The sequence below is a fragment of the Microcebus murinus genome, chromosome 10 (assembly GCF_040939455.1).
Source record: "Microcebus murinus isolate Inina chromosome 10, M.murinus_Inina_mat1.0, whole genome shotgun sequence".
Lineage (NCBI taxonomy): Eukaryota > Metazoa > Chordata > Mammalia > Primates > Cheirogaleidae > Microcebus > Microcebus murinus.
The window spans coordinates 43,626,026-43,651,757 of NC_134113.1; the positions used below are offsets into that span (position 1 = coordinate 43,626,026).

The 25,732-nt window shown below is 39.7% G+C and overlaps 1 protein-coding gene across 1 annotated transcript in view; it reads right to left on the bottom strand.

The window, feature by feature from the left end:
• The window catches only part of TPH2 (tryptophan hydroxylase 2), a 100,033-nt gene extending 74,488 nt beyond the window's left edge, over window positions 1–25,545 (bottom strand). Inside the window, exons 1-5 of the mRNA XM_012738836.2 lie at window positions 25,295–25,545; window positions 22,247–22,399; window positions 19,357–19,540; window positions 19,146–19,246; window positions 13,596–13,663 (exon numbers count right to left, since the gene is read on the bottom strand). Of these exons, the coding sequence (XP_012594290.1) occupies window positions 13,596–13,663; window positions 19,146–19,246; window positions 19,357–19,540; window positions 22,247–22,399; window positions 25,295–25,399 (611 nt within the window). The 5' untranslated portion in view covers window positions 25,400–25,545. The remainder of the gene's footprint in view (window positions 1–13,595; window positions 13,664–19,145; window positions 19,247–19,356; window positions 19,541–22,246; window positions 22,400–25,294) is intronic.
• Window positions 25,546–25,732: the final 187 nt, after the last annotated feature.

Consider the following 25,732-nt stretch of genomic DNA (forward strand, 5'->3'; position numbering starts at 1 on the left):
TATGCCTGTGAGACTAGAAAAATGTTGCCACAGGAAAAAAAATCTTAAGTGGAGTTGACAAATTCATTAAGGTTTAACCAGAAAGCAAATGTCATTTTTTTCTACCAATTTCCAAGAATCTATTTTTAAAAATTCTGGGGCTCCTGCATTTGATAAAATTATACTTTAGGATTCAGACCATAAAAGTCATCCAATAACGTTATAATAAAATATCATCAGTAATACCCACGGTGAAAAAATAAGAAGTAAAATATTCAAAATATTACTTTGCAAAATCCGCCTCCTATTAGAATATACACTTTGTGAAGGCAGAGATTTTTGTTTGCTTTGTTCATTTGTAGATCCCTGCCACCCAGAGTAGAGTCTAGAAAATATAGGTGTTCAAGAAATAATACTTGCTGAATGAGTATATCAACAAATCCGCCTAAAACAAGACACAAAAAAATACAGTTTCCTGTCAGAAACTCTGGCAGATGGGTATTTGTCATGCCTCATCCTGACTCATATAGTTCAATTGCTATGGAAAACACAACCCCAAAGACTTTGAGATTTTAATAAATGTTCTGGTAGCTTCTAGTTATTCCTCTGTACTATTTACACGTAAGGGTTTCTTTTTTCTAATTTTCTTAACTCAAGTTTCCTGGTCCCTATCTAGATATCATCACTCAGTCACACTTGTAGCCCAAATTCTCCCCAGGAATGAAAGCAGCATATATAAACCCAAGGGGACATAAAAGTCCAAACTTAACTAAATATAGAGATATTTCCCTGGCTGGACATTCTAATGAATGAACTTCCAAAGATATTTTCAAGGCCACAAGGCACAATGAGTTAATAATATTTTTAGCAAAAGGCAAGTCACAAATCAGTACAGCAACTTAACAACCATCTGAGTCACACCAAGATTCCAAAACATTCAAGTTATCTGAGGTAACGTAGCTTGTTGGGGGCACATTTGGGGAAGAGGCTGGGAGGCCCATGACTGCTAAGCAGCATCAGAGAGTAAATGTAAAGGCACAAATACATTTTCAGCTAGTCCCCTAGGCCAGCCAGGTAAAGAGCATTTGTGATCACATATTTATTTGCTTTTGCAAATGAGTTTTGCACACATGAATTTTCATAAATGAGTCTATGGACCCTAAGGAACTTTCAGATGGCAGCAAACAAAAACGTTAGTTTGTTTAATTCACATTGTTAATATTGGTGCTGCCTTTACAAGAGACATAATGAAAATAAACTACTGTACCTAGGGAGCCTCAGGGAGAGTGAAATTTAACTCCTGGAAATTATTTGGTTTTATTTTTCCTGTGTATCACAGGATAGGGCTTCCCACCATTTTCTCACCTTGCAGAAAGCCCTCTTCATATTCTAGAGGAGTGATTTTCATTGGCAAAAACTATCATGGAATTAAATATCAACAGCAACAAGGGGCCTAACATCCATCACTATGTGCATGTTCAACATACACAAGGAGGGTGAGCTCAATGAACTTGATACAGAAAACAGCTAAAATTCCCAGTCACAAATGGCAGCCAACAATCTTAGGCCACTAGGATGAAGAGACCCAGAGCTAGGTATCTAAGAGCTCCAAATGTAATCATAATCCTGCACCTTGGTCAGCAGGAACAGAATGTTGTTAACTCCTGGGCCCCAACCTTTTTCAGTGGTGGTTGAAGCAGTATGGTTACCCTACAGTTCATGGCCCTATGCAAATTGATAATAGCATTTATCTACCCATCCATTTAACTATAAAAAATAATAACTCATTACATGAATTATATCAAATAGAATGTTCATCTTATAGAGTGATTAAATGACTGTGTCCCTATTTTATGGTTGAGGAAACTGACACTTACATACATAATCTGTCCAAGATCATATAGCTAGTAAATGGTATAGCAGGAATTCAGATCTAGGAAGGCTAAATCAAGACCCCACTCTTGACCAGTACACCTCAGTGCAAGGTATTGAGTACCCAATATGTACCCAGCATTGAGGTTTGGCCTCTGTCTCCTCATTTAAAACAGAAGGAAATAAGAACACATCACAACATTGTGAGGCTCAAACGAGATGTCATCTGTAAAGCACCTCGGCCAGTGCCTAGTACCTTCTAGGTACTCGATATAGTTGACTCCCTGCCTCCAGATGTACAAAAATGAATAAAATTTCATCACTTCCCTGCAGGGCTGGGAATAGGTCTGGAGATGACAAAACAGCACTGTTCCATATAAATCCATTCACCTCTCAGACAGGACTTGTGGAAGTAATCTGAATCCTTCATGTTCATGAAAACCATTTTAAAGTAAAAATACCCAAACCTCTTCCCCTGTGGAACATTAGAATTTGGTGCAACCGCTGTCTTTGTCAGTAAGTGATACAGGACCATACTGTGTTAATGTTTTCCACAGCTGCGGGAGCCATGCTATAATCAGACAACATCCTACTGAGGCATTCACGCACATCTAAAAAAACCCACCAAGCCCAAAAAATGAAAAGAAGAAATCTTTTCCAAATCAATTTTCCCTTTTGTCTTTCTTTGCAACTCAAAGGCTCCCTTCCTTTCAGCCATTGAGCTGCACTTCAGGTAGAGAGAAACATTTGGCATGAAAATGATTCTCCCAGAAAGCCCAAAGTCTTTTAAATACTTACAAGAACTATGCATTTCAAATATACCAAGAATTCTGTAAAGAGCAAAATAACTTCTTAAAAATCCAAGTCGTTGAATTCTGTTGCTCTTGTTTTCAACTCATGTGTGATACTACTTATGTTAAATGGAAATTACTGGAAAGAAAGAAAGAAAAGGAAGGGTGTGGCCTCTTAGGCAGAGAAAGATATTTAGATTCTACAAGGGAGGCACTCTTAAAACCCCTAATGTGACCTTCCTCCGAAACTATTCCAGTCATCTGGGAAATGACCCCAGTACCACAAATATTTGGTTTTGTTCTACTTTTCAATTTGCCGCTCCATTTCAGAGAAATTAAAGCATCAACAACTGGTGTTTATGCAGGAGTCACAAAGTACCCAAATAGCCACATATATCTCAGTTTCATTCAAAACCTGGGAAAGCAAATCAATGGAGGATAATGGAATGGGATAAAATTAGCTCAGTCAAGGAGAAAACATATTTGCCTTCTAAAGTGCCTCTTCTGAAAAAGGCAGAGAAGGGGAAAAAAATTAAAGCTTGGTCCCACATCACAGTAGAGCCCACAAGTCATCAAGTGACCATCTGCCAATGAAACTGACAAGGAAAATATCATTAAGGATAAAAACTTGCAACCCCCACTTAAGCTTTTTCCCTGTTAGCAAAGCATAATCTTCCCTTCCATTCTTTCTCCGCCTTCTATTTGTTATGTTTCCAATTAAGATTCGTCTATCTAGAAATAGGTAATGGGGCACTCACGACTCCTGTTAGTAATGTGTTCCTTTAAGCTACATTCTGAAACCCAGCAGGATCCATAAATCATGCCTCTTCTCGCATGAAATGAGAAATGCTAAGGTCAACTGAAATTTCTGGAAAGGTGGAGAGGTAGAGTCACCCCAGTTATTTTTCTGCAAGTTGCAATAATTACAAATGCCTCCTAGGAAAAACTCAGCGGCAGTAATCCTCCAGCTCAAACACAAAGCTAAATTATCCCAGCTACCTACGAGTAGGGGAAACACCAGTATGCACGGTCCTGAGCACTGAGAGGTGAGAGGCAGGGTGGCTAAACAGCTCTACCCAAGGTTTGCAGACTACCCTTGTCTGTCTAATCATCTGTCTCCTTCCTTTACTTTCCAGACCTATGGCTGCCTCCAGCTGAGTTATCTAGTGAAAGAGGAAACTGAAAAGACCTCCTGAGAAGTGAGATGCTGGCTTGGGAATCCAATATGTCCATTCCAAGGCACATTCCATTTATATGTATCTATTCAAACATCTTAAAATGCATAGCATATTACCAAGTCTCAATCCCAGAGGGCTTTATTTTGACATCAGAAAGCATTTGGCAGTGTGAGTGGGGAAAGGAAGGTGGCAAAAAAAAAAAAAAAAGAGAGAGAGAGAGAGCTTTGATGGGGATAGGAGGTTAGAATCAACACCATTCCATGTTAAAAAAGAAAATTCTCTCTGTCTGTGGTAGAGCTGAGTAGAATTTTCACAAGCTCACCCAAATTGAATGTGCCTGCTGAGCTGATGATTGCACTTTGCAAATATGCTAGTACCCATTTGGGGCTGTTTTGTTTTAGGGTCTCTATGTAGCTATGCACTTACACTCAGAGCAAATGAATCAGAAAGGGTGCAGTTTTATAAATCAAAAAAATCAAGAAATAAATAGGTTAGCAACTAGTAAAAACCAGAGTGGCAAATCCCTAGCAATTGATTTTCAAACCTCAGACCAGCTGTGTTTATTCCCATCCATTCTGTATCCCATGAGGGTCAGGCTTTGGGTAGGAGGAGAAGAGCACAGGGCTTGAGAGCAAGAGGAAAACCACCATGCAGGATTGGGACTTGGCTGGGCTTGCCAGACACAGGCAAATGTCCCCAGCAACCCGCAAGAGATAGCATAGCCTTGAAGTCATACAGGGCTTGTTTGAGTCCTGACTCCACAAAGCCTATCATGTACTTACAAGAACTATGCATTTCAAATATGCAGAGAATTTTGTAAAGAGAAGAATAACTTTGAAAAATGCCAAATCATTTAGTTTTGTTGCTATTTTCAACTAGTGTATGAAATCACCTATGTCAAATGGAAGTTGCTACAACCACTTAAAAAAAAAGTTTGGACTTTTGAGCAAAGAAAGACATTTAGACTCCACAACGGAGACATTCTTGAACTTTCTAAAAGTGACCTTACTCAGAAACTATTCTGGTCATCTGGGAATGACCCTAGTACTTCAAATATTTGCCTCGGTTCTGCTCTTCAATCTACCACTCCATTTCAGAGGAATTAAAGCATCAACAACTTGTGTTTATGCAGGTGACGCAATCAGCTGTGTCACCTTTAGTAAATTTCGTACTGTCTCTGAAACTCAGTTTCCTCATCTTCAAAATGTGCACAATGGGCCAGGCACGGTGGTTCACGTCCGTAATCCTAGCACTCTGGAAGGCCGAGGTGGGCCGATTGCTCCAGGTCAGGAGTTTGAAACCAGCCTGAGCAAGAGTGAGACCCCGTCTGTACTATAAATAGAAAGAAATTAATTGGCCAACTAACATATATATAGAAAAAAATCAGCCGGGCATGGTGGTGCATGTCTGTAGTCCCAGCTACTCAGGAGGCTGAGGCAGCAGGATTGCTTGAGCCCAAGAGTTTGAAGCTACTGTGAGCTAGGCTGATGCCACTGCACTCCCTCTAGCCTGGGCAACAAAGCAAGACTCTGTCTCAAAAAAAAAAAATGTGCACAATGATGACACCTATCTCAAAGGGACATTGTGAGGTTAAATAACAAAACACAAGTGACACAAAACACAAGTTTAACACAGTGCCTAGATCAAGGCATACATTTAAAAAAGGAAGCCTATTATCAAAAAATCTCCAAACAATAAATGCTGGCGTGGTTGGGGAGAGAGAGGAACACTCCTACACTGCTGGTGGGACTGCAAACTAGTTCAACCTCTGTGGAAAGCAGTATGGAGATACCTTAAAGCGATACAAGTGAATCTACCATTTGATCCAGAAATCCCATTGCTGGGCATCTACCCAAATGATCCAGTGACACTCTACAAAAAAGACACCTGCACTCAAATGTTTATAGCAGCACAATTCATAATTGCAAGGCTGTGGAAACAGCCCAAGTGGCCATCAATCCAAGAATGGATTAATAAAATGTGGTATATGTATACCATGGAGTACTATTCAGCTCTAAGAAACAATGGTGATATAGCACATCTTATATTTTCCTGGTTAGAGCTGGAACCCATACTACTAAGTGAAGTATCCCAAGAATGGAAAAACAAACACCAGATATATTCTCCAGCAAACTGGTATTAACTGAGTAGCACCTAAGTGGACACATAGGTACTACAGTAATAGGGTATTGGGCAGGGGGGAGGGGAGGGGGGCCAGTATATACATACATAATGAGTGAGATGTGCACCATCTGGGGGATGGTCATGCTGGAAACTCAGACTTGTGGGGGGAGGGGGGAAAGGGCATTTATTGAAACCTTAAAATATGTACCCCCATAATATGCCAAAAGAAAAAAAAAATCAAAAAAAAAAAAAGGAAGCCTAAAACAACCTGAAAATGTGAGCTGAGAGATCAACATATGATGAATATTCCTACCACCGTCAGCCATCAGGGCTGAGTCCAGCATAGCCCAGTCCCAAGCTACAACCTCCAACCTTATCCTGGCCAAGGTTCGCTCGCCTGGGAAGGCGTTTGAGAGGGGCAATTTTTCAGATTGAAGAAGCAAACTGTATACATGATCTACATAAACTGAAAGGTGTCCCCTCATACACATGCATATTTTTTTAAAGCTCCTAAAATTTTGGAGCCTGAAATTCCTTAATCCAATCACTCCTTAAGATCCTTGACTCATTTTAAATGAGCTCAGCAATTGATTATATGGAATCACGGAACTGTTAGCTACTTAACATGTGATAATAATAATCATATCTATCATATATTTAACATTTCCTTGTGCTAGTCAGCAATCTGGCCCCTGTAATCATTGCTAATCCTCCCAACCATGCAAGGTAGAGATGGTGCTGTGTTCATTATAAGATGAGGGCACTGAGAGTTAGAGAGACTAGGTCACTGCCCCTGGCCACAGAGCTTATAAATTGTGGAACAGGAATTCAAACCTAGTTCTAGAGCTTCAAAGCCTCTACGTGCTGCCACATGTTCTACTACACCATGCTACCTCGACCTTCACAGGGATTAGTCTTGCAGATAGCATATTAGCATCCACTGTGGGAGAGCAGTGAGGGAGCATCATGAAGAAATGAAATGGAACACAATTAAATGTATGTGGTAGCCAGCCTCCAAGATGGTCCCCAGTGACCCCTGCCTCCTGGTATTCATGCCAATGTGTAGTCCCCTCCGACATTGCGTCAGGTTGGTCTATGACACCAACAGAACAGGACAAGAGTGATGGTATCAATATGTTGCTCCCAAGGCTAGGTTCTAAAAGGCATTGTTGATTCTTTCTTGCTCTCTCTCTCTCATGGATCACTCGATTAGGTGGAAGCCAGCTGCGGTATCTTGAGGATACTCAGGCTGCCCCATGCAGAGGCCATGCTGCTAGAAACTGAGGCCTCCTGACAACAGCCCTGGGAGTAACCGTGCTGGACGCGGATCCTCCAGCCCTGTCGAGCTTTCAGATGACTGCTTCTCTGGCCAACACTTGGCCTCATGACACACTCTGATCCAGAACCAGCCAGCCAGGCCGCTCCCTAATTCCTGATGCTCAGTGACTGTGTGAGATGAATGTTTGTTGTTTTAAGGTATTGAATTTGGGTATAATTTTTAATGCGACAATAACTAATATATTGTAAAAATCAGACATTAGTTAGGCATTTAAAAAAGCCTTGGCCAAGGGAAGTTGGAAAGGCTGGCAAACCAAAGGTGGTAGAAAGATTTGGAGCATGAAGACAGGCAAAAAGGAGAGATCAGTTGAAGTGAGAAAAATAACAATATTAACAAATATTTATATAGTACTTTCTATGTAGTGTTCTAAGTTTTGTTACGATGTTAGCTCACTTAATTACACAATAATCCTATAAAGTAGTAGTAGAATTATCTCCATTTTACAGATAAAGAAATCGAGGTACAGAAGATTTATAAAATGTTTTTTCCTTTGGGTAGATGCCCAATAATGGGATTCCTGGGTCAAATGGTAGTTCTATTTTTAGCTCTTTGAGTTATCTCTATATTGCTTTCCACAGAGGTTGTACTAGTTTGCGGTCCCACCAGCAATGTAGAAGTGTTCCTATCTCTCTGCATCCACGCCAACATTTGTTGTTTGGGGCCTTTTAAATAATTTGCCCAGGTCAATCAATGGGTAAACGGAAAAGATGGGATTCACTCAGGCAATGCAGCCCCAACTCTGCCTCTTAGACACTTCACACACTGTCTTTCGGATGTAAAGAGAAACTAGGGGGAAGCAACCAAGGCCCCATGAGCTGGTCAGAGGTCTGAGTAAACCCCATGCCTTCAGTGGGGTGGGGAACCTGTGACCTTCTGATTTTAAAATTGTTCTTTTTTAAGCACCAAAGGAGGCAAGAAAAGCTTCATCTTTCTCTGCTGTATTCCTTTTAATAAAAGGATTTGTTCTGTGATATTTGGATTCAGTGAAAAGGCTGCACTTAAGGACTTAGAAGGCCACATGTGGCTTTAAGGCCTCAGTTCCCCACCCTGGGCCAGCCCATTTATTTCATTTAATCCTTAAAATACTCCATGAGAGAAGCAGAAGAGATATTTTTATCTCCACTTAACAGAGGAGAAAACCGAGGCTGAGCAATGTTAAGGAACCATTTAGATGCCTGAATTTAAAATCAAATGAGTTTTCTTGGCAAATTAGGGAATTTTCCAACTCTAATTTAGATCACCAATTCTGACATGTTGAAACTCTCCTGTTTACCTTTCCTATTGACATTTGCATTTACCCATTTACTTTTCAGATTCCACGGATAAAAATCAATCAATCAATCAATCAAAGAGAAAGTAGACCCAGGAGAAGAACATGAGGTTCGAGTGCCACCTTAGTTTCAAGCAGAAGAAAGTACATTCATAACAAAACACGATCACAGTAATATTCAAAATCAATTTAAGCAAACAAGAGTGGCATAATTAAAGTCAGAACTCAGGGCCTTTTTCCAAGAGAACAAGATGGATTGAAATAACTGCCACCACTTCCACCCAAAATATAATTAAATTAAATATGCATGCATGTTGTTGAGGAATAATCATTATAATAGCCCCCTGAAGAAAAATGTGTTTATTTCTAGTCAATTGGAAAAAAAAATGTATTACTGATTTTCTTCCCCCAACAATATAACAATTGCAAAGTGCAACCACGTTAATGGCGAGGTTAAAATATGAAGGTGCCAGTGACAGAAAACTGGATAGTTTCAGACAAACCTAACAGCTACAACATTACAGTCATAATTTCTCCTTCTTCCACGTGCCATCTGTCCCTACCCCCACGCACTTCCATGGCAAGTCTATATGCATATCACATTATCTAATCACGGGGTACTCTTTTTTCTGTTTATCTTAGAGTTTCTTTTATCTGGGTGAGGGGGGACCAGGTGCGATCTGTGTGGCAGACCTAAAAATCACTCAAGGTGATTTTAGAAACAGTGCCCTCTCGATCCAGAGCGTTCACTCTCAGGTCTTCTATGAAGAATGATATTTGCACTAATGAATGTTTCTTCTGCTATTACTGGGGAGGCAATTAGGCCTTGCCATGCTTGTACCGCCGAGCACGGGCATGTCTGCGGGCAGCGGCGGGCCTCTGGGTAATCAATCATGTTTCTTGGCAGTGCTGTCAATCAGAAGCTCTCCTGAGTGGCATCTATTGACAGTTCTCAGCACGCTGATGCTTTCCTGCTCCCTCTCCTCTTTCGGGTTCATGGTAATACAGACTTTGAGCCTGCTGTTTTTTCATCATAGAGTGGAATTTTTTCATTTTTCTCTGCTTGTGTTTATTCTTGCCCCCTGCTTTATCCTTTCAAGACTATCACAGAAAATATAGTATTCAACACGAATCCCAGAGGGGTTCTTCACTGTGGTTTCAATATATATTATTCTGTATTGCAGTTCTTTTCCTCCTCCTTATCTTTAGACACCTCAAACGACATCCTCCAACCCCTACTGCAACCCCAAAACCTCTGTACTCCATCTTTTTCTATATTTCTGACCATATCATTGACTTCTCCTCAGTGTCTAGAAAGCTTTAACTAATTATCAACAGGGAATTGAATTGTTCTTCTCCTATCAGAATGGTCCCTAATTTTATCGCCAAGCTATGTTTGCAAGGACCCTCATATGCTGGATTTTTCAAGACTACCCCAATCTCAAATAATCTGCTCCTCAGACCAAGTGGTTCCAAGCTTTGGTTTGGAAATTCAAGTTGTAACACACTTCAATGAGATTATTTTAAATAATTGCGGTATTGACATTTTTCTCCTTTGTATACTCAGACAGCCATCAGCACTAGAAAAATCTCTATTTCGCTTAGAAATTGCATCTTTATTTTCTGTACACTAAAAGGAAACCTAACCCTGATGCGTAGCAATCTGGGGACAATAGCCAAGGCCCATTTGGAATTTGTTAGTATCTGTGCCCCACTCCCACCAACACCATAGCAGGCACCTGCGCCCAAAAGTGAGCTAGCAAGAACATACTCGCACGTGTATACACACATACACACACATACACACAACTGGTTATCCCTTATCTATCCTCAAACTCATGCTCAGAGAAACCTCAGCAGTGATAGCATGAGGGGTATTAAGGAATGATCCTTTGCTCTCTACTTTCTACAGCTCCTGGGTTTGTGTTTTCCTGATTTAACCATTTCAGGCATCTGCCTCACCCCATCCACTCACAAGAAGTACCCAAGGCAACTGGTGATCTGTTATCTATATTTTGGCAGCTTCTCTCTCCCTCTCTCTCTGTCTCTCTCTCTCTGTGTCTCTCTCTCTCTCTGTCTCTCTCTCTCTCTCTCTCTCTCTCACATACACAAACATGCAAAAATGGGAATATGCTTTTTATGAAATCTCTCCATAAAGAGGGATGTGGGTCAGCATGAAAAGCATCCATATATGCCACAGTCTTTCAACAGGAAACTAGAGTTTCTTCCAAGGATGACTTCTAGGGGTGTTTGAGCTACATTATTTGTTCAGATGGCAGCATAAACAATGATATTAACCTCACTAAAGAAGAAAACAATAGGTCAATTGGAAATGGAAGACAGCCAGTAGAAAAGGTGGGGGGAGATGTAATGAGTGACACCGCCACTGGTCGTGTGTTAGCCACTGTGCTAGGCACAGTACGTGCATTCTCTTTTTTAAGCCTTACTACAACCCTGTAAGATGGGTTAGATGAAGAAGCTAAGGCACAATGGGGCACGGGGCTGATCTCCCAGTTAGGAAGCAGGGGAGCCAGCACTTGAACACAGATTGTCTGACTTCAGTGCCCCAGTTTTTAAGCACTTTGTTATTCTGCCTCCTCAGTTTAGACTCAGCACTGTCCAGGGGAGAGAGTTATAATATCCTGGATTACACATGTCTTAGGTAAACACCCTTGGTCTGACCCTACATCCATCAAGTAGCCTTCAGGTTATAATTTAGCCTCCTTTGCTATCATGGCAGTAGGGAGGGTTTTGTGAGTCCTGTGAGAGTTCTCACTATACAATGATGAATTGGCCATTTCCTGCCTTCGTTGGCCTCCTGAACATGCAGTTACCAAAAGCCAAGCCCCTTGAACCTGAACACTCCCCAGCCCTCCAAACTGGGCCCAGATCCTGAAATGGCCTGGCTCCATTCAGCCCTCCTTTATATACAGCCTTCACCAGTTCTAACCTCCAATTTCTACTTTCTCTCCCCATTACATTACACCTTTCCCCATTACATTTCTTTCCCCATAAACATTACACCTTAATTTCACTCTTTAGCTATACAAAGGTGACAAATGCAAACTCTTGTTAGCACTCTGAGAACCTCGTCCTCCATCATTTTGACTATATGCTCTTTTCCTCTCCTCTCTGTGTAAATGTATTCTTTGAAATCAATGACTCTCCACTACCAATGCTCCTTGAACCTGGTTGACTCGTGTACACCCATTCTATTAGTGGCACCACAGCATCAGCTTGCCTTTGTCCAGTTTCTGGACTCCATCAAGAAGAAACAAGTAACATTTGAGCCAGTCCTTTAGTTATTATGCTAACAAAATCCTACGTCAAAATCATGCATATGTGTGTCTATATATGTGTGTATATATATATACATACAGATATATTACATATAGCATCTACATGTAAAATACATTTTACCTATCTACTTTAAAGGAAAAGGCTGTGCCAGGCACTAAGCTTTTACCACATCCTGGACAAGCCATGCCCAAAGGACTGCCCTGCCCACTCCCCTTCTGAGGGGGCCTGATTCCACAGAGAGGGCCCATGAACCTGTGGGAGCCGATCTTAGGGCTTTCAACTACTTATCAGGTCCTGACATGAAAAGTGAGCTCAGCCCATCAGAGTTTTCTCTTGGCGATTTGACTGGGAAACCCTGGGAGATGGGACCAGGGAGTCGTGGTGCCAAGGATGAAAGGAAGGCATGAGTCTGGGCTTGGGCCAGGGCAAGCCATGTGTACGCAGATGTCATGAGGGGTAGAAAATCAGAGTAGAGAGGAGGAAGAAGCTGCTTGGGACAGAGGAGATGAGAACAGAGGAGACGTATGTGGAAAAGCATGTGTTATGTATTCCTCGTTTTTAAGAACATGGTTTTCATACACATGGTAGAGAAAGGAAGAAGGACGCCAGGGGCTTGGCAGCACAAAGGGAAGAACACCAAAGCATCAAGGGAAGACAGGGATGAGCAAACAGTTGGCCCAATGAGGAGTGGGATGAAGAATCCTCTCACTTAAGCACTTGCCTTAAGTACATGTGTCTCGTATTCCTTAAAAAAAAAGAAAGAAAGCAAACAAAAAGGTAGGAAAGCAATTTATGTAACCAAAATGTTTGTACCCCCATAATATTCTGAAACTTAAAAAACAAAAGAAAAAAAGGCCAACACTTATACCCTCTATAACATACATAATATCCTAAATTTTCACCAATAATTTAGGACAGTCTCAAGATAGTCAAGTTCTCACCTCGTTTCCACTTGAGTAAGAATCTTTCCCCTAGTAGGTATGGATTTATTTACATTTTGTTCTGATGACAAGTTTCATGTAGCTAATGATATACCAGACAAAGGAAAGAGAGCATTGTGATGGTCTATAAGTTATGCCAGTGTGAATAGAACAAGCAGGGGCCTAACATGCACCTGTGAGTTTCTAGGCACGGCCTGCAGATGACACCCTGCATTACTGCCAGCCCCAAATGCATCCTGTCATTGCCTCTTAGCATCATATACAGTCCTCACCCCAAAAAGTGAGGTTCTCCCGTTTCATTCCCACCCTGACCTGGAAATGAAACTTTTCTATACCCCTTCCACTTCACAGAAAGTTTTCCTTTCCACATAAAACAGACACATATCTTTTCTACTGTGACTGTTTAAATAAGCTTTTTCACCCATTCTCGCCGAATCCTCTAGTTTCATTGGAGGAGTTGGGTGTTGAAGGGGCTTACTGAAAAGTCAAGTCAAAAGTCAAATTAAATCACAGTGTCTAGGCCCTGCAGAAGGTATAAAAGCGGTTCCTTGCCTTAGCGGAGTTGAGAACACAATGTTGTAAACGTAGCACTTTGCACGTGGCCCACAGGTCTTATTATTTTACAATTATACCCAGATGTCAATAGTAGTGGCATTTAAGACCTACAGAACCGGCGAGTGTTTAAAATGGTTCACGTCTGCCTTCTGCAAAAGTTAAAGTGAAGAGATGACAGGTCTGTTTAATACAGCATGTGTTTTGCCTAACCAGCCAGTGACAAGAAAGAGTTATACAGGTACTTACTATTTATAACCCATGGCCACATCCACAAAATACTTTCTTCTCTGTCGATAGACATTGTCCTTAAATCCCTTAAACACAAAAGAGATTAAGTTATTTAACAAAGTGCTGAAAAATTAGCTGTAGAAGGCCTAAAAGAAAATCACTGTGGTGTTTATTGAGTGTTTAATTCAAATGTAAATTTTATCCTTGGATGATTATCTTGATGACACAGACAGAAGCAAATTGCACTTACAGTAAAACCTCATTAAATTGGGGCTGTACTAATTTAGGATGTGTGGGAATTCAGGCTAAAGTTTACCTTTCCACTAAGTAAGTAGAATGGCTTAGTTAAGCAAATTGATATATTGAACAATATCTTTTGGTTTTTAAGTATCACGTGCACATAATTGATTGTAATCACAAGTTAATTTTATCGTATTCATTAAAACAGGTCCTTGTAACATGGCTGTTCAGTAAGTTAACGTAATTTTAATTGCTTGTGTAAATAACTAATAAATATAGCATTTATTAAAAATTCTGGCCAGACACAATGGCTCATGCCTGTAATCCCAGCACTTTGGGTGGCCGAAGTGGGAGGATTGATTGAGCTCAAGGAGTTCAAGACCAGCCTGAGCAATACCGAGACCCTGTCTCTACAAAAAAATTAAACAATAAAAAATAAATTTAAAAAAATTCTACCACTCAGAATAATCATCACGTTCCCAAATTAGTATAAATTAAAGAGGTTTTGCTGTATTTTATGACTACTAGCCACATAATGCAAAATCGATTTTAAGGGATTCATGCACAGGGTAGCAGCTTAGCACCAACCCACTCTGAGTTCCTATAATTCTAATTAGTCTTAGCCAACTTTATGATTTTTATCCATCATCATCTACTTGGGAAATTAAACATCATGTCTGTCATGTTTCAGTCATAGGGAATCCTTCTGAGAGGACTTCCTGGTTTATTCAAAAATCTTTCCCCTTGTCCACAGACTTTCCATTTTCCTTTCCTTTAGGTACTTTCAGACAATCAATTCATTCCAGGGTTGTTTCTTCAAGCTGCTGGAAGCCCAGAAGGAATTGTTTCAATTTAACTTCTTACCTCTGCAACCCCAAAGGACAAACAGGAAGTGGCAGCTCGCTGAAAATGGAGGCCAGGGCAGACAACAAGCCACTGGGATCACGGGGTTTGACAGTAAAAACAGGGCGAGGCCCACAAAGGCCTAGACCACCTCTGCTGCACCTGAGACATTTCTGCAGGGTGGGCTGTTCACGAAGAACCTCAAACTCACTAGAAAATCAGCCCATTCTCTTGTCAGGCTGAAAGAGAACTGGCCTCGAGGCTAGAAATCTTCACAGGTCTGTCTGCTGGACAGAAATGAAGAACTTCCATGTCAGTGACCTTTCTTTCAGGAATGACAAGAGAGTTACTAACGGGGAGGAGAGAGAAAAAAAAAAAGTGCCCTGAGATCGTCCTAATACCCTGTAGAAATGAAGTATCCTCTGCCCAGAAGCTAGCACTTTCTTTCTTGTGCTGGGAATTGGGAGTTTTTAAACTGGGGTTCACAGACAGGCTTGTGAAGCCCTAAAATATCTATAAACAAAATTTGTGACCATAGTTACCACACTGACAAGTAGGTCAGTGACCTTAAAAGGGGTCTCTTGCTGTAGAAGGTAAATATAGTCATGCTAGAAAGTACATGTTTCAACACTCACTATTAAAACCAGGCGACTTGAGATGATTAAACTGAAGAATTTCAAGCACCTTTATTATTTGAAAAGAAAGCAGGACATGACAAAAGGAAAAGCGTCCTGTGAAAAGCAGAGCATCTGTTTCCGAGTTCCTGCCAGACCGGACACCATGGTAACAGCATCATGATCTGCTGGGCCTCCAGAAGAATCTCAACTCTCTCTCCTTGGCAAACACCTGCACCTTTTCCACAGACGCAAGAGAGTGATTTACTCATCATGCCTCATTAGCTTAGTGTGGCAGTGATTACGCAAATGTTGTGGGCGATTCAGAGCTTCCAGGATTGAACCATGGACTGGCAAGGTAAAACAGGGACGCTAGCTACACTAGCGATCACAGAGAAACAGCGTTCCTTGCCCATTCATTCTGAACCAAAGCCAGGGATAGGGTCACCAGATAAAATACAGGAGACCCAGTTATATTTGAATTTCCGGTAAACAATAAATGTTAGTATAAGTATGTCCCAAGTATTGCATGGGACATACTTATACTAAAAAAATTGTTCATTGTTTATTGGAAATTCAAATATAATAGGTCATTCTATATATTTATTTGCTAAATCTGGTAACCCTAGCACCCAGAGAGTACCTACAAGCACAAACCCACATTCCCTCCCTCAATTTAAATCAAAGGAAACCACTCAGACTTGTAGGGGGAAGGGGGGAAATGGGCGTTTATTGAAACCTTAAAATCTGTACCCCCATAATATGCTGAAATAAAAAAAAAAAAAGAAAAAAAAATCAAAAGAAACTGAAGACCCCGCCTGAACCTTAAAGTGCTCAGCTAAATTTACATAGACACTCAAGTAGCTATCCCAAGTAGTTCAACCCTGGCAGAATATCAGAATCAACTAAAGAGCTTTAAATAATACATCAAACCTGGCTGCATTCCCAGAGGTTCTGAGTTAAGCTCTCTGGGGTGAGGCCCTGGCATCAGTATTTTTTTAATTCTCCGCAAGTGATTTCAATAGAAAGCTAGGGCTGAGAATGACTGAGCTAAGGTAAGAGTTCTCAAACTGTAGAGCTCATCAAAATCTCCTGCACATCCTTTTATTTTTATTTTTTTTATTTTTTTTATTTTTTTGAGACTGAGTCTCACTTTGTTGCCCAGGCTAGAGTGAGTGCTGTGGCATCAGCCTAGCTCACAGCAACCTCAAACTCCTGGGCTCAAGCGATCCTACTGCCTCAGCCTCCCGAGTAGCTGGGACTACAGGCATGTGCCACCATGCCCGGCTAATTTTTTGTATATATATTTTTAGTTGGTGAATTAATTTCATTCTATTTTTAGTAGAGACGGGGTCTCGCTCTTGCTCATGCTGATTTCGAACTCCTGACCTTGAGTGATCCTCCCGCCTCAGCCTCCCAGAGTGCTAGGATTACAGGTATGAGCCACCACACCCGGCTGCACATCCTTTTAAATGCAGATTCCTGGTCTTATCCCTGAGACTCCTGATTCAGTAGGTTTCAGATGAGTGTCAAGATATTGCATTTTTAACAAGCACCTTATGAATGGACCTTGGACCACACTTTGAAACACCCTCCCTGTCTGGATGCTGGCGACTCCAAGTGTGGTCTCCAGCCCCTTCAGTGTAAGCCTGAACTGGGAGCTTACTGGAAATGCTGAACCTCAAAGCATACAAAACCATTACCTTCATTTTTAAAAGATTTCAAAGGTGATTTGTTTTTCCACTAAAGTTTAAGAGGCACTGACCTAGATATTTGACCCTTTCTAGGGAGCCTCAGCAACCTGACTCTTCAATTCCAAGCCCCTTCTGAACTGTCCTATCACAAGGGTCCCTATGTCTGTCTCAAGACTGGGATTATTCCCAGGCATAAAAAGTGCTTAGACAGCCTTTTTCCATCCTTATCAAATAATAACTTACAAAACACCAATTTACCAGTATCAAATTTTGCATAATGAACATTTGGTATGCTTATAAAAGAAATATATGTGGTTTTAAAAATGACAAGAGAGAGGATTGCTAAGTACTTGCAATTATTTCAAGTGGCTGCACAGAAAATAAGAGAAGTTATCATAAGGTGGGTGTAATTAGGAATAATGGAATAAAATTAAGCACAGGAAAATTTACACTTGCTATTGGAATAAACTTTTTCTCAGCAAGGTCAGTAGTTCCTGTGATTGTTCCATTGAAATGGCTGAACTCCTTCTCCGGGTTGAGTAATTTTCAAACTAGACTAAGGGGAGCATTAGGAAATAGGAGGTTATCGAAAAATCCTTTACTGTCCAGGCATTGATCTGGATGATTTAATACAGCACTTCCATTACTAGAATTAAGCATTTACTCTTGCCAAAATTCCTTCCAGTTGTTTTATTAAGTAGGCTTTTCAAACACTCCTTTGAGGTCAATAACAATTTTATTTCTACTTTTTACATAAAAAAAGTGAGGTGCAGCGGTAGAGGGACTTAGCCAAGGTCATTCTGCAAGTTAACAGCTGGTGTCAGTGCAATCCTGGTACTACTAAGCTCTTAAATCAGGTTTCTGTGCTAATTCTGACTTCCGTGAGGTTGGGAGAAGAGAAAGATAACAGTGGATGATTACTAAAAGTGAAGCACTTTTCAGTGTTTTCTGAATATTCAGGAGTTACTGGAAAATATTCTGAAATTTTAGGCTATATTGGCAAATGTAACATACTGTGTCTTTGAGTGAATTCAGCTTTTTGAAAATAATGCAATTGAATTAGGTCTGTTTGACCATTTGTTTGAATTGGTCTGAATTGGTACATTATGCCAAATTACTGGTTTGATTGAAAATTCCCCTTGTGTTAAAGTTTCCATAGCTTCCTTTAAAACAATGGTTCTCAAATTTGTGTGAATTGTTAAAATAAGTCTCCAGATGATGCTGATGCTGCTAATCCTAGGATGACACTTAGAAAGCCACTGTACAAAGCATAGTCACACTATCAGATTCCCAGATTTCCTCCATTTAAATAGTATGAATATCTGTAAACTATTACCCTCAGACCACAAAGGTTTCCTATAAGCATTACTGGTCTGCTTGGGTTTTACTCTTTTATCTGTCCATTTTCAGATAAGGGGCACTGGGGGAGGGGAAAAATGCCTGTAATGAATGAGTGCATTGCTTACTTCTCCCAGACTATTAACTGTACTTCATTCTGACCATAAAGAAGTTCTAGGTCTCTTGTGTTAAATAAAAACTGATGTAAAGGGGAGAAGTGGAGAATAGTGGGAAATGCTTACCCAAGTATCATATTTCTTTAAAGATGGTCATTTTTATTGGAGTAGAGGAGAGAATGGTGGCAGATAGATTCAGGGTAGATGTGAAAAGAGATATGTCTTCCATCACAGCCCTATTCTAAAACCCTCTGCCTTTCCATTGAGACTGAAGTCAACCACATTACTCTACTCCTAACTACTTCCAGTCAAGAAAAATAGCAAGAAGAATTTTATTCTCTCACCGAGCCCCATAATGCCTAGTCCTCCCTACTTTCCCAAAGGTGTGATCAATTTCAGTTCATCGTTTTTCCAAGGGTCACCATCTGCAAGTATATTTCAGACTGTCTAATTCCACAGAAATATTCTCCAAGGTTTAGAATCTCCTCCTCTGTCCAACCCTTTTAGAAATAAATGCTATGTGAAAATGCCATCCCTCTAACCTGCTTCCAGCCAACACATGTATACAGGAAAGCTTTATCATTTGGAAGCCTGCTCTCAGTTATGGGGAATGAATAATAAATTATTCTACAATAAAGCATTACAGCACAGAACATGGCACGCTGCCTGGCATATGGGCGGAGCTGGGAGAGCATGTGCAGAATGGATTTTACGGACACTTACTGGGTGGTCGGCATCAAGCTCAGAACCATACATGAGAACTCTGTGAGAGCATTTGTCTAACTCAGAGATCTTCCGGGGGAACCAGGGCACATCCTCTAGCTCTGTTGAAAACACAGTGCAGGTTCAAAAATATTAGCTCACAGATTGCGTTTCCACTTTGGCAACATTTATGAGATTGTAAAATCACCCAACAAACAAAGACCACCCTTGCCTTCTTCCTCTGTCCAAATGTTCTCTGGCGGATTCAGCGTCACAATTGTGGTTTGAAATTTCAGCAACTGAATGAGCTCGTTGAATTCTGTTTTGCCACACTCACAGTCCACGAAGATTTCAACCTCGGAACTCCTTCGTCGGGATTTCCTAGATTCGATGTGAACCATGTTGACATGTTTCTCCTGTGGAAACATAAGCAATAGCTCTAAATCATCTTCAGGGCACAACAAAAGGGAGGCCATTAGCTTTTCTTGTTCGATTCTTAAGCAAAAAGGTGCTAAGTCCCCACAAAAGCAAGAAAGAGAATTTCCTTGTTTTTTGAGTGACTCAAACATGGAAATGTTTTCAACCATCGTCTGTAATAAGAAAGCTATATATTTATTCTTCTGTGTGTAGGCTGTACTATCTCATTTTAAAAAGAGAGGGCATTTAAGATAAATAAAGGCCCCTATAAAATGTATTATAATTGTGAACATTGTCATTTCCCAGAGTGGTCTCTACATCCCATAGGTGGTACATGATTAAGTTTGGGAAAAAGTTCACTTGTATTATCATGTAATACTCAGATTGATATTTGTTTCTGGAAAACATAACAAAAACTCAAGCCCCTGATATAAACTTTCCTTTCGAAATAAACTAAAGTTTAAAAATAATCTTTTTAAAAATAAGTAGAGAGCCGTATGCAGTGGAATGCTCCTGTAGTCCCAGCTACCTGGGAGACTAAGGCAGGAGGATCACTTGAGCCCGGGTATTCGAGGCCAGCCTGGGGAAACAGAGCAAGACCCCATCTCTAAAAAAAAAATAAATAAGTAAACAGTACAAATGGCAGGCAAAAATTGTAAAGGTGGCATAAAAATGACTAAAGTTTTGGAAACATTAGTTAAACTGGAGCCCACATTGTAGAAAAAGAAAAGGAAACAATCAAGAGAGAATCTCTGAAGACAAAAGGAAAACAACTTTTTTAGGGGACAGTGAAGAGGGGGTAAAAGGATAAATAAATAACCTTTAAATGGGACTCATTAGTAATTGTTCTCTTTTGGCAATTACTCTGAGAAAGCTTCATCCAATGATGTGTTGCTGCAACTATCACTCCATATAATATGATGGATCTCAGATGTAAAAATCTTTGAATAAGATATACAAGGAGGGCAGTAATTTAATATTTAAAAATCAGATTTGAATTTCCCCAGCGATGTACTTTTCATTTCTTCTTAGTTAATTGAAGACTAAGTTCTCCTCTCCACTCCAACCCATCCTCAAATAGGCAGACACCTCCCCATCACTCCAGATGGTACACCCTGATTATCAGCACAATTTTTCTGATACAATCCTGGATGGTCTCAGAATTTTCAGCATAGAAACAGAAGAGGTAGTTTCCAGTGCCAGAATGGGATTAAATGAAACAGCATTCTCTTCTATATAAAGAAACTAGTCCTGTGCCCAGGAAACTAAATGTTCTATTTCTGTTTTTATTAACCTTTACAATAATGCCATGTTTTCTAAATTGGCTGATAATAATAGTAAGATTAAGTTCAAGATTCAAGAGACTTCACATACATTGTGTCACTTTGGGCTTATAATGTCCTTTGGTTGAAGCAGAGTAGATATTTTTAGGGGAACTGAGGTCCAGATGGATCAAGTGGTTTAGCTAAGGCCTCATGACTAGCTGATGGCAGAGTGAAAATTCAGGGCTGCTAACTCCTTCTCCAGGGATTTTTCCACTGCACCCAGATGTCTAATTGAATTGGCCTGCCTTTGGCACTATATGGATACAGCCTTGGATGACATAATTATGTGTAAAATATTTCCCCAGATTTCCATTATCACTGTTTATGGTGCCTGATCCTTTTTTCAAGGTCAAAAGAGAGCAAGGAAATATTTGCCAAATCAGAATGCTAATTCCCCCTCTATGATCATCATAGAGACATCATAATAATGCCTTATATCTGTACACTTTGCAAAGTGCTTTCACGCACATTATTTCATCCCAACAATCCTGTTAAGTAGGAATTATTATTGCTATTTTACAGATGAAGAAATTGAACCTTGGAAGCAGCTAGTGATTAGCCAAGCCAATTGCAGTCTAAATCCCCTGACTGCAATTCCAACTATCTTTCCAAGGCACCAGTAGCCCCAGGCACCTCAAAGGACCAGCCTCCTTATCTCACAGCTCTCATCAGCAGCCAGTGCCCCAAACAAAATGCATTTTATAAGGGAAGGTGTTTGCTAATGGGTAGAAGAACCATTAGGAATATGCTGGTAAGAAGGCAATAGCTTTTCTCGGCTTTTCTATCCTTACCCCTACCCAGAATCTTTCTTGAGGGTTCAAACCACTGATTGATGGGAAGATGATACTGCATTTCTGTAAGATAAGGGGCAAGTTAGCCCAACAATTTATGTATAAGGAGACTGACTCATCTTTACAAAATGACACATTAAGTTCCTGAAATAATGAAGCTTTGGGGAATACCAAGTACTTATACTCTTGTATCTTTATGCAACAAATGTGTTCTTAGGACAAGTATAACATTCAAATGTGAACAAATCAAATCAAGCTGCAGGCTCTTGATATTTAAGATACCCTATTTGGCTCCTTTTGTGTTTGCATTTTCAAATGTGAAGCTCACATTTTGACTTCCTCACCTGGCAGCGGTCTGCAAAGTTCCTAATAGGCTAACTCTGAACTCGTAAATCATAGTTCACGTGAATTTGCTTATTTCATTGTTTGGCAGACAAACTCCTGTTTGTAAAGCCTCATGAAATTTGGTTCCCTTGAATCTTTCACTGCATTATATAGAAATTGATTTAGTAATGTTTGATAGCAGATGACAGGTTTGCAACAGGCACACAGTCATTTTTTAAATTATGTAATGATATTTTATATTTACCTGAAAGAGCCTCAGCGCTTTTACCAATCCACCAACTTCATTTTTCAAGGAGAATACAACTGCTGTCTTGCCACTTTCGGTAGCAGTTTCACTTTTGCTGCTTCCCTTGTTGCCTTTCTTGTCATCATTTTTGCCAGAGTTAGCTTTACTTAGCTTCAAAAAGGCAGAAGCACAAAAAGAATATATTAGTTAGGATTCCAGAGTCCTCCATAATTAGATATTTTCCCCCAAATATTCTATTCATATGCTAGAAGCCCCACCAATCATGCAAACTTAAGGTGAAGTTGCCATGTCACCTATAACTTTTGACCATAAATATTGGTCTAATTTACTCTGGAACACTATTTTCCAGTGGTCTAAGACATCATCTAGTGGCTGAAATTAAAGGAGAATCAGATTTGCTTCATTTTAATAACAACAAAAATCTGACCATCATAAAGTATGAAGTATCATATATGAATAATTCCTACCTTTCTTTCTAGGTGTATTTTACAGCATAAAATTTGAAATGTTAGCCTAGTTGAATCACATGGAAACGATATTCATTAGTAAATGTAATAAAAATAAAACCCAATATGTATTTTTGACAATAATTTGAGTTTCAATTAAATCTTAAAGATAAAACATCCATTTCATTCTGAAATATGTTAGGACATGGCTAGAAATTAATTGATAATCTTACTTTCTGCAATTAGACCCAGATTGTTAACATGAATTGTCAATGTGAATTTATATGCAGCAGTTCAACACAGAGGAATGTATGTAACTATGGCCATCTGTGTCAGAAGATGGTATCTGAAAAGTGACTATTAAAATTCAGCCACAAATAAAAGAAAAAAAAGAAAGGAAGGAAGGAAGAAAACTAGCTAGTTAATCATGAGGTGCGAACAATAGAATTTGAGAAACTGAAAAAGATTAACACTTCATTAGCCATTCAAGATCCTATAATATGGGATAAAGTAATGACTATTAGTCCTGTTGGCTAAAGATGAAAGTGACAGATTCCAGTAACTCAGATCACATTGTCAGAAATGCAGAATAAAAAAGCTAGAAACTTTCATGTGATGATGCAAAATTATGATGGTCTGTTTTGTGTTCTTTATATGCAAAGCAGAGTTGGGCAAACAGATCTCCCTAACAAATGGTGATGTAATACAATTTCACCGATCTATTACATCCTCATGAAACTGAGAAATTTAAGTTTGATTTGGAACCCAGTGAATAGTGATTTACCATTGTCTTCCTCTGATTTCTCTACTGGCTTTATTTTCACACATTAGTATTGCCTCACTTGCTAGATTTATATATAATAGAAATGGAGATTTTATTATTTATGACTTGAGGGAGAACAGTTTATGCAGACAGTGACATTTGACAGTATGTTTAGTCATTAAAAGCTCAAATGTCTTAGTACTCTCAACATCTGCCTCCTCCTCACCATACAACACAGAGATCTCATATATTTAAGTAGCATTTTTATATGAAAGGGTCATACATTAACCATAACTCTAAGCTTTCTTTGTTTTCCTGCAAGCAGTTCATTATGACTTCAAAATTCTTCAATGTAATATCTCATCCAAATATTCATGATATTTAAATGTTAGAAAATCTATTTATGTTTTGGCCTCATTTTTGCAAATTGATTTAAATAGTGCTACAAAAGTTGCCATGTTTACTTTTGAACATTTTTAGCAGTAATATGTGACTACAATGCAACCCTCTGGCACATATTTGGAGCTACAATATTAAAACAGATTCTTCTATGATACAGACTGAATTGGACTTAGTTGATAAACTCTAATAGTGCAGTAAGAAAATACCATTTAATATTTTTAATGACTAGGACCCCTAATACAATTTTGTCTTTTTTTAAAACAAGCTTTGTTTACTTGAAATGAATACGTTTTTATTTCATTGTTTTTATTAAATACTATGATAATTGCCTCAAATCAGGATCTAAAATTCCACAAATGTTACTTTTTTATTCTTTAAATATGTTAGACATAAATAATCCTTTAAATACTAAAACAAGTGCATATTATTTTCATTATTTCATCAATTAAACTGAAAAAATTGAGTAATGTGGAACACAGGAAAACATTTGAAAAGAGCCTGATCTTTCTTTTATTCCAACAACCTGTATCTATACCCAGTAATAGAAAATAATAATTCTGTGTTTAAAGACCAAGCTTTGTAGACTGAAGGGGGTGCAGGAGACACAAGGATCTTCTGGGAACATGGAAATTTGATTTCTTCTCCCTATTTCTTCTCATAATAGTAGCCTTTCAAAATTCTACATACTTTTTTTGGTTGTGGATTTAAAACATTGGTTCATACAATCTCTCTCTCTCTATCTCTATCTCTATCTCTCTATCTCTCTTTGAGACAGGGTCTCACTCTGCCACCCAGCTAGAGTGCAGTGGCATCATCATAACTCACTGCAACCTCAAACGTGGGCTCAATAGTGCACCACTATGCCTGGCTAATTTCTTTCTTTCTTTCTTTCTTTCTTTCTTTCTTTCTTTCTTTCTTTCTTTCTTTCTTTCTTTCTTTCTTTCTTTCTTTCTTTCTCTCTCTCTCTCTCTCTCTCTCTCTCTCTCTCTCTCTCTCTCTCTTTCTTTCTTTCTTTCTTTTGTTGTTGTTTGTTTTTTGGTAAAAATGAGCACTTGCTCTTGCTCAGGCTGATCTCAAAATCCTGGCCTCAAGCAATCCTCTCACCTCGGCCTTCCAAAGTGCTAGGATTACAGGCTTGAGCCACTATGTCCAGCCAACTTCTCATTCTTCATATTCAGGCATTGCTTAACTTTCAACTTGTAAACTTCAAAGAAAGGAAGTTTAGCACGCAGCGATCAGTACACCTGCTTTACTTTACAGCTATAGGAGGAAGACTGGAGGCAGACAGGAGGAAAGCAGGATGGACAGATGATAAAAGAGGAGTGATCTGAGGTGTGTGTGCTTACTATACACCAGGTGTTCTTAGGGTGAGAAGAAGATGACCACCATCCAAGAAAACACTCCTAAAGAGAGTACCGGGTACTCAGTACTCACTGTTAAGCTGCCAAGTAGCTGATGCTCTTCAGGCACAGCTGAATCCAAGGACAACCCTCTCCTTGCCCAGTATTTACTTGAAAACATCATCATTGCCGGCTGCATGGATCCGATGTAATTTCCTTTCTCTGCAACAGGGGGGACTAGCTGTGCAGTAGCAGCAGGTCTGGCAGAGATTGAGAGAGGAATGGGCGTGGGATCAGCAGCCTGCTTGGGGCGCTGTCCACAACCGTGGTGCTGAAGAGCAATGCGAATCCTCCCATCCCCGAGCTCCTTTATATGCGTGACTGGCGATTGATGGAAGGCTGATTAGAAAGAAACTCATTTCTGGTTGCCGATGGCCACGATCAGATTATAGACCTGAAGCCTGGGGTTATCTGTGCTCATGGTGCGATTTGTTTCTAGGTCGAGTAGCTGTTTGGGCGGGGGTGGTAAAGA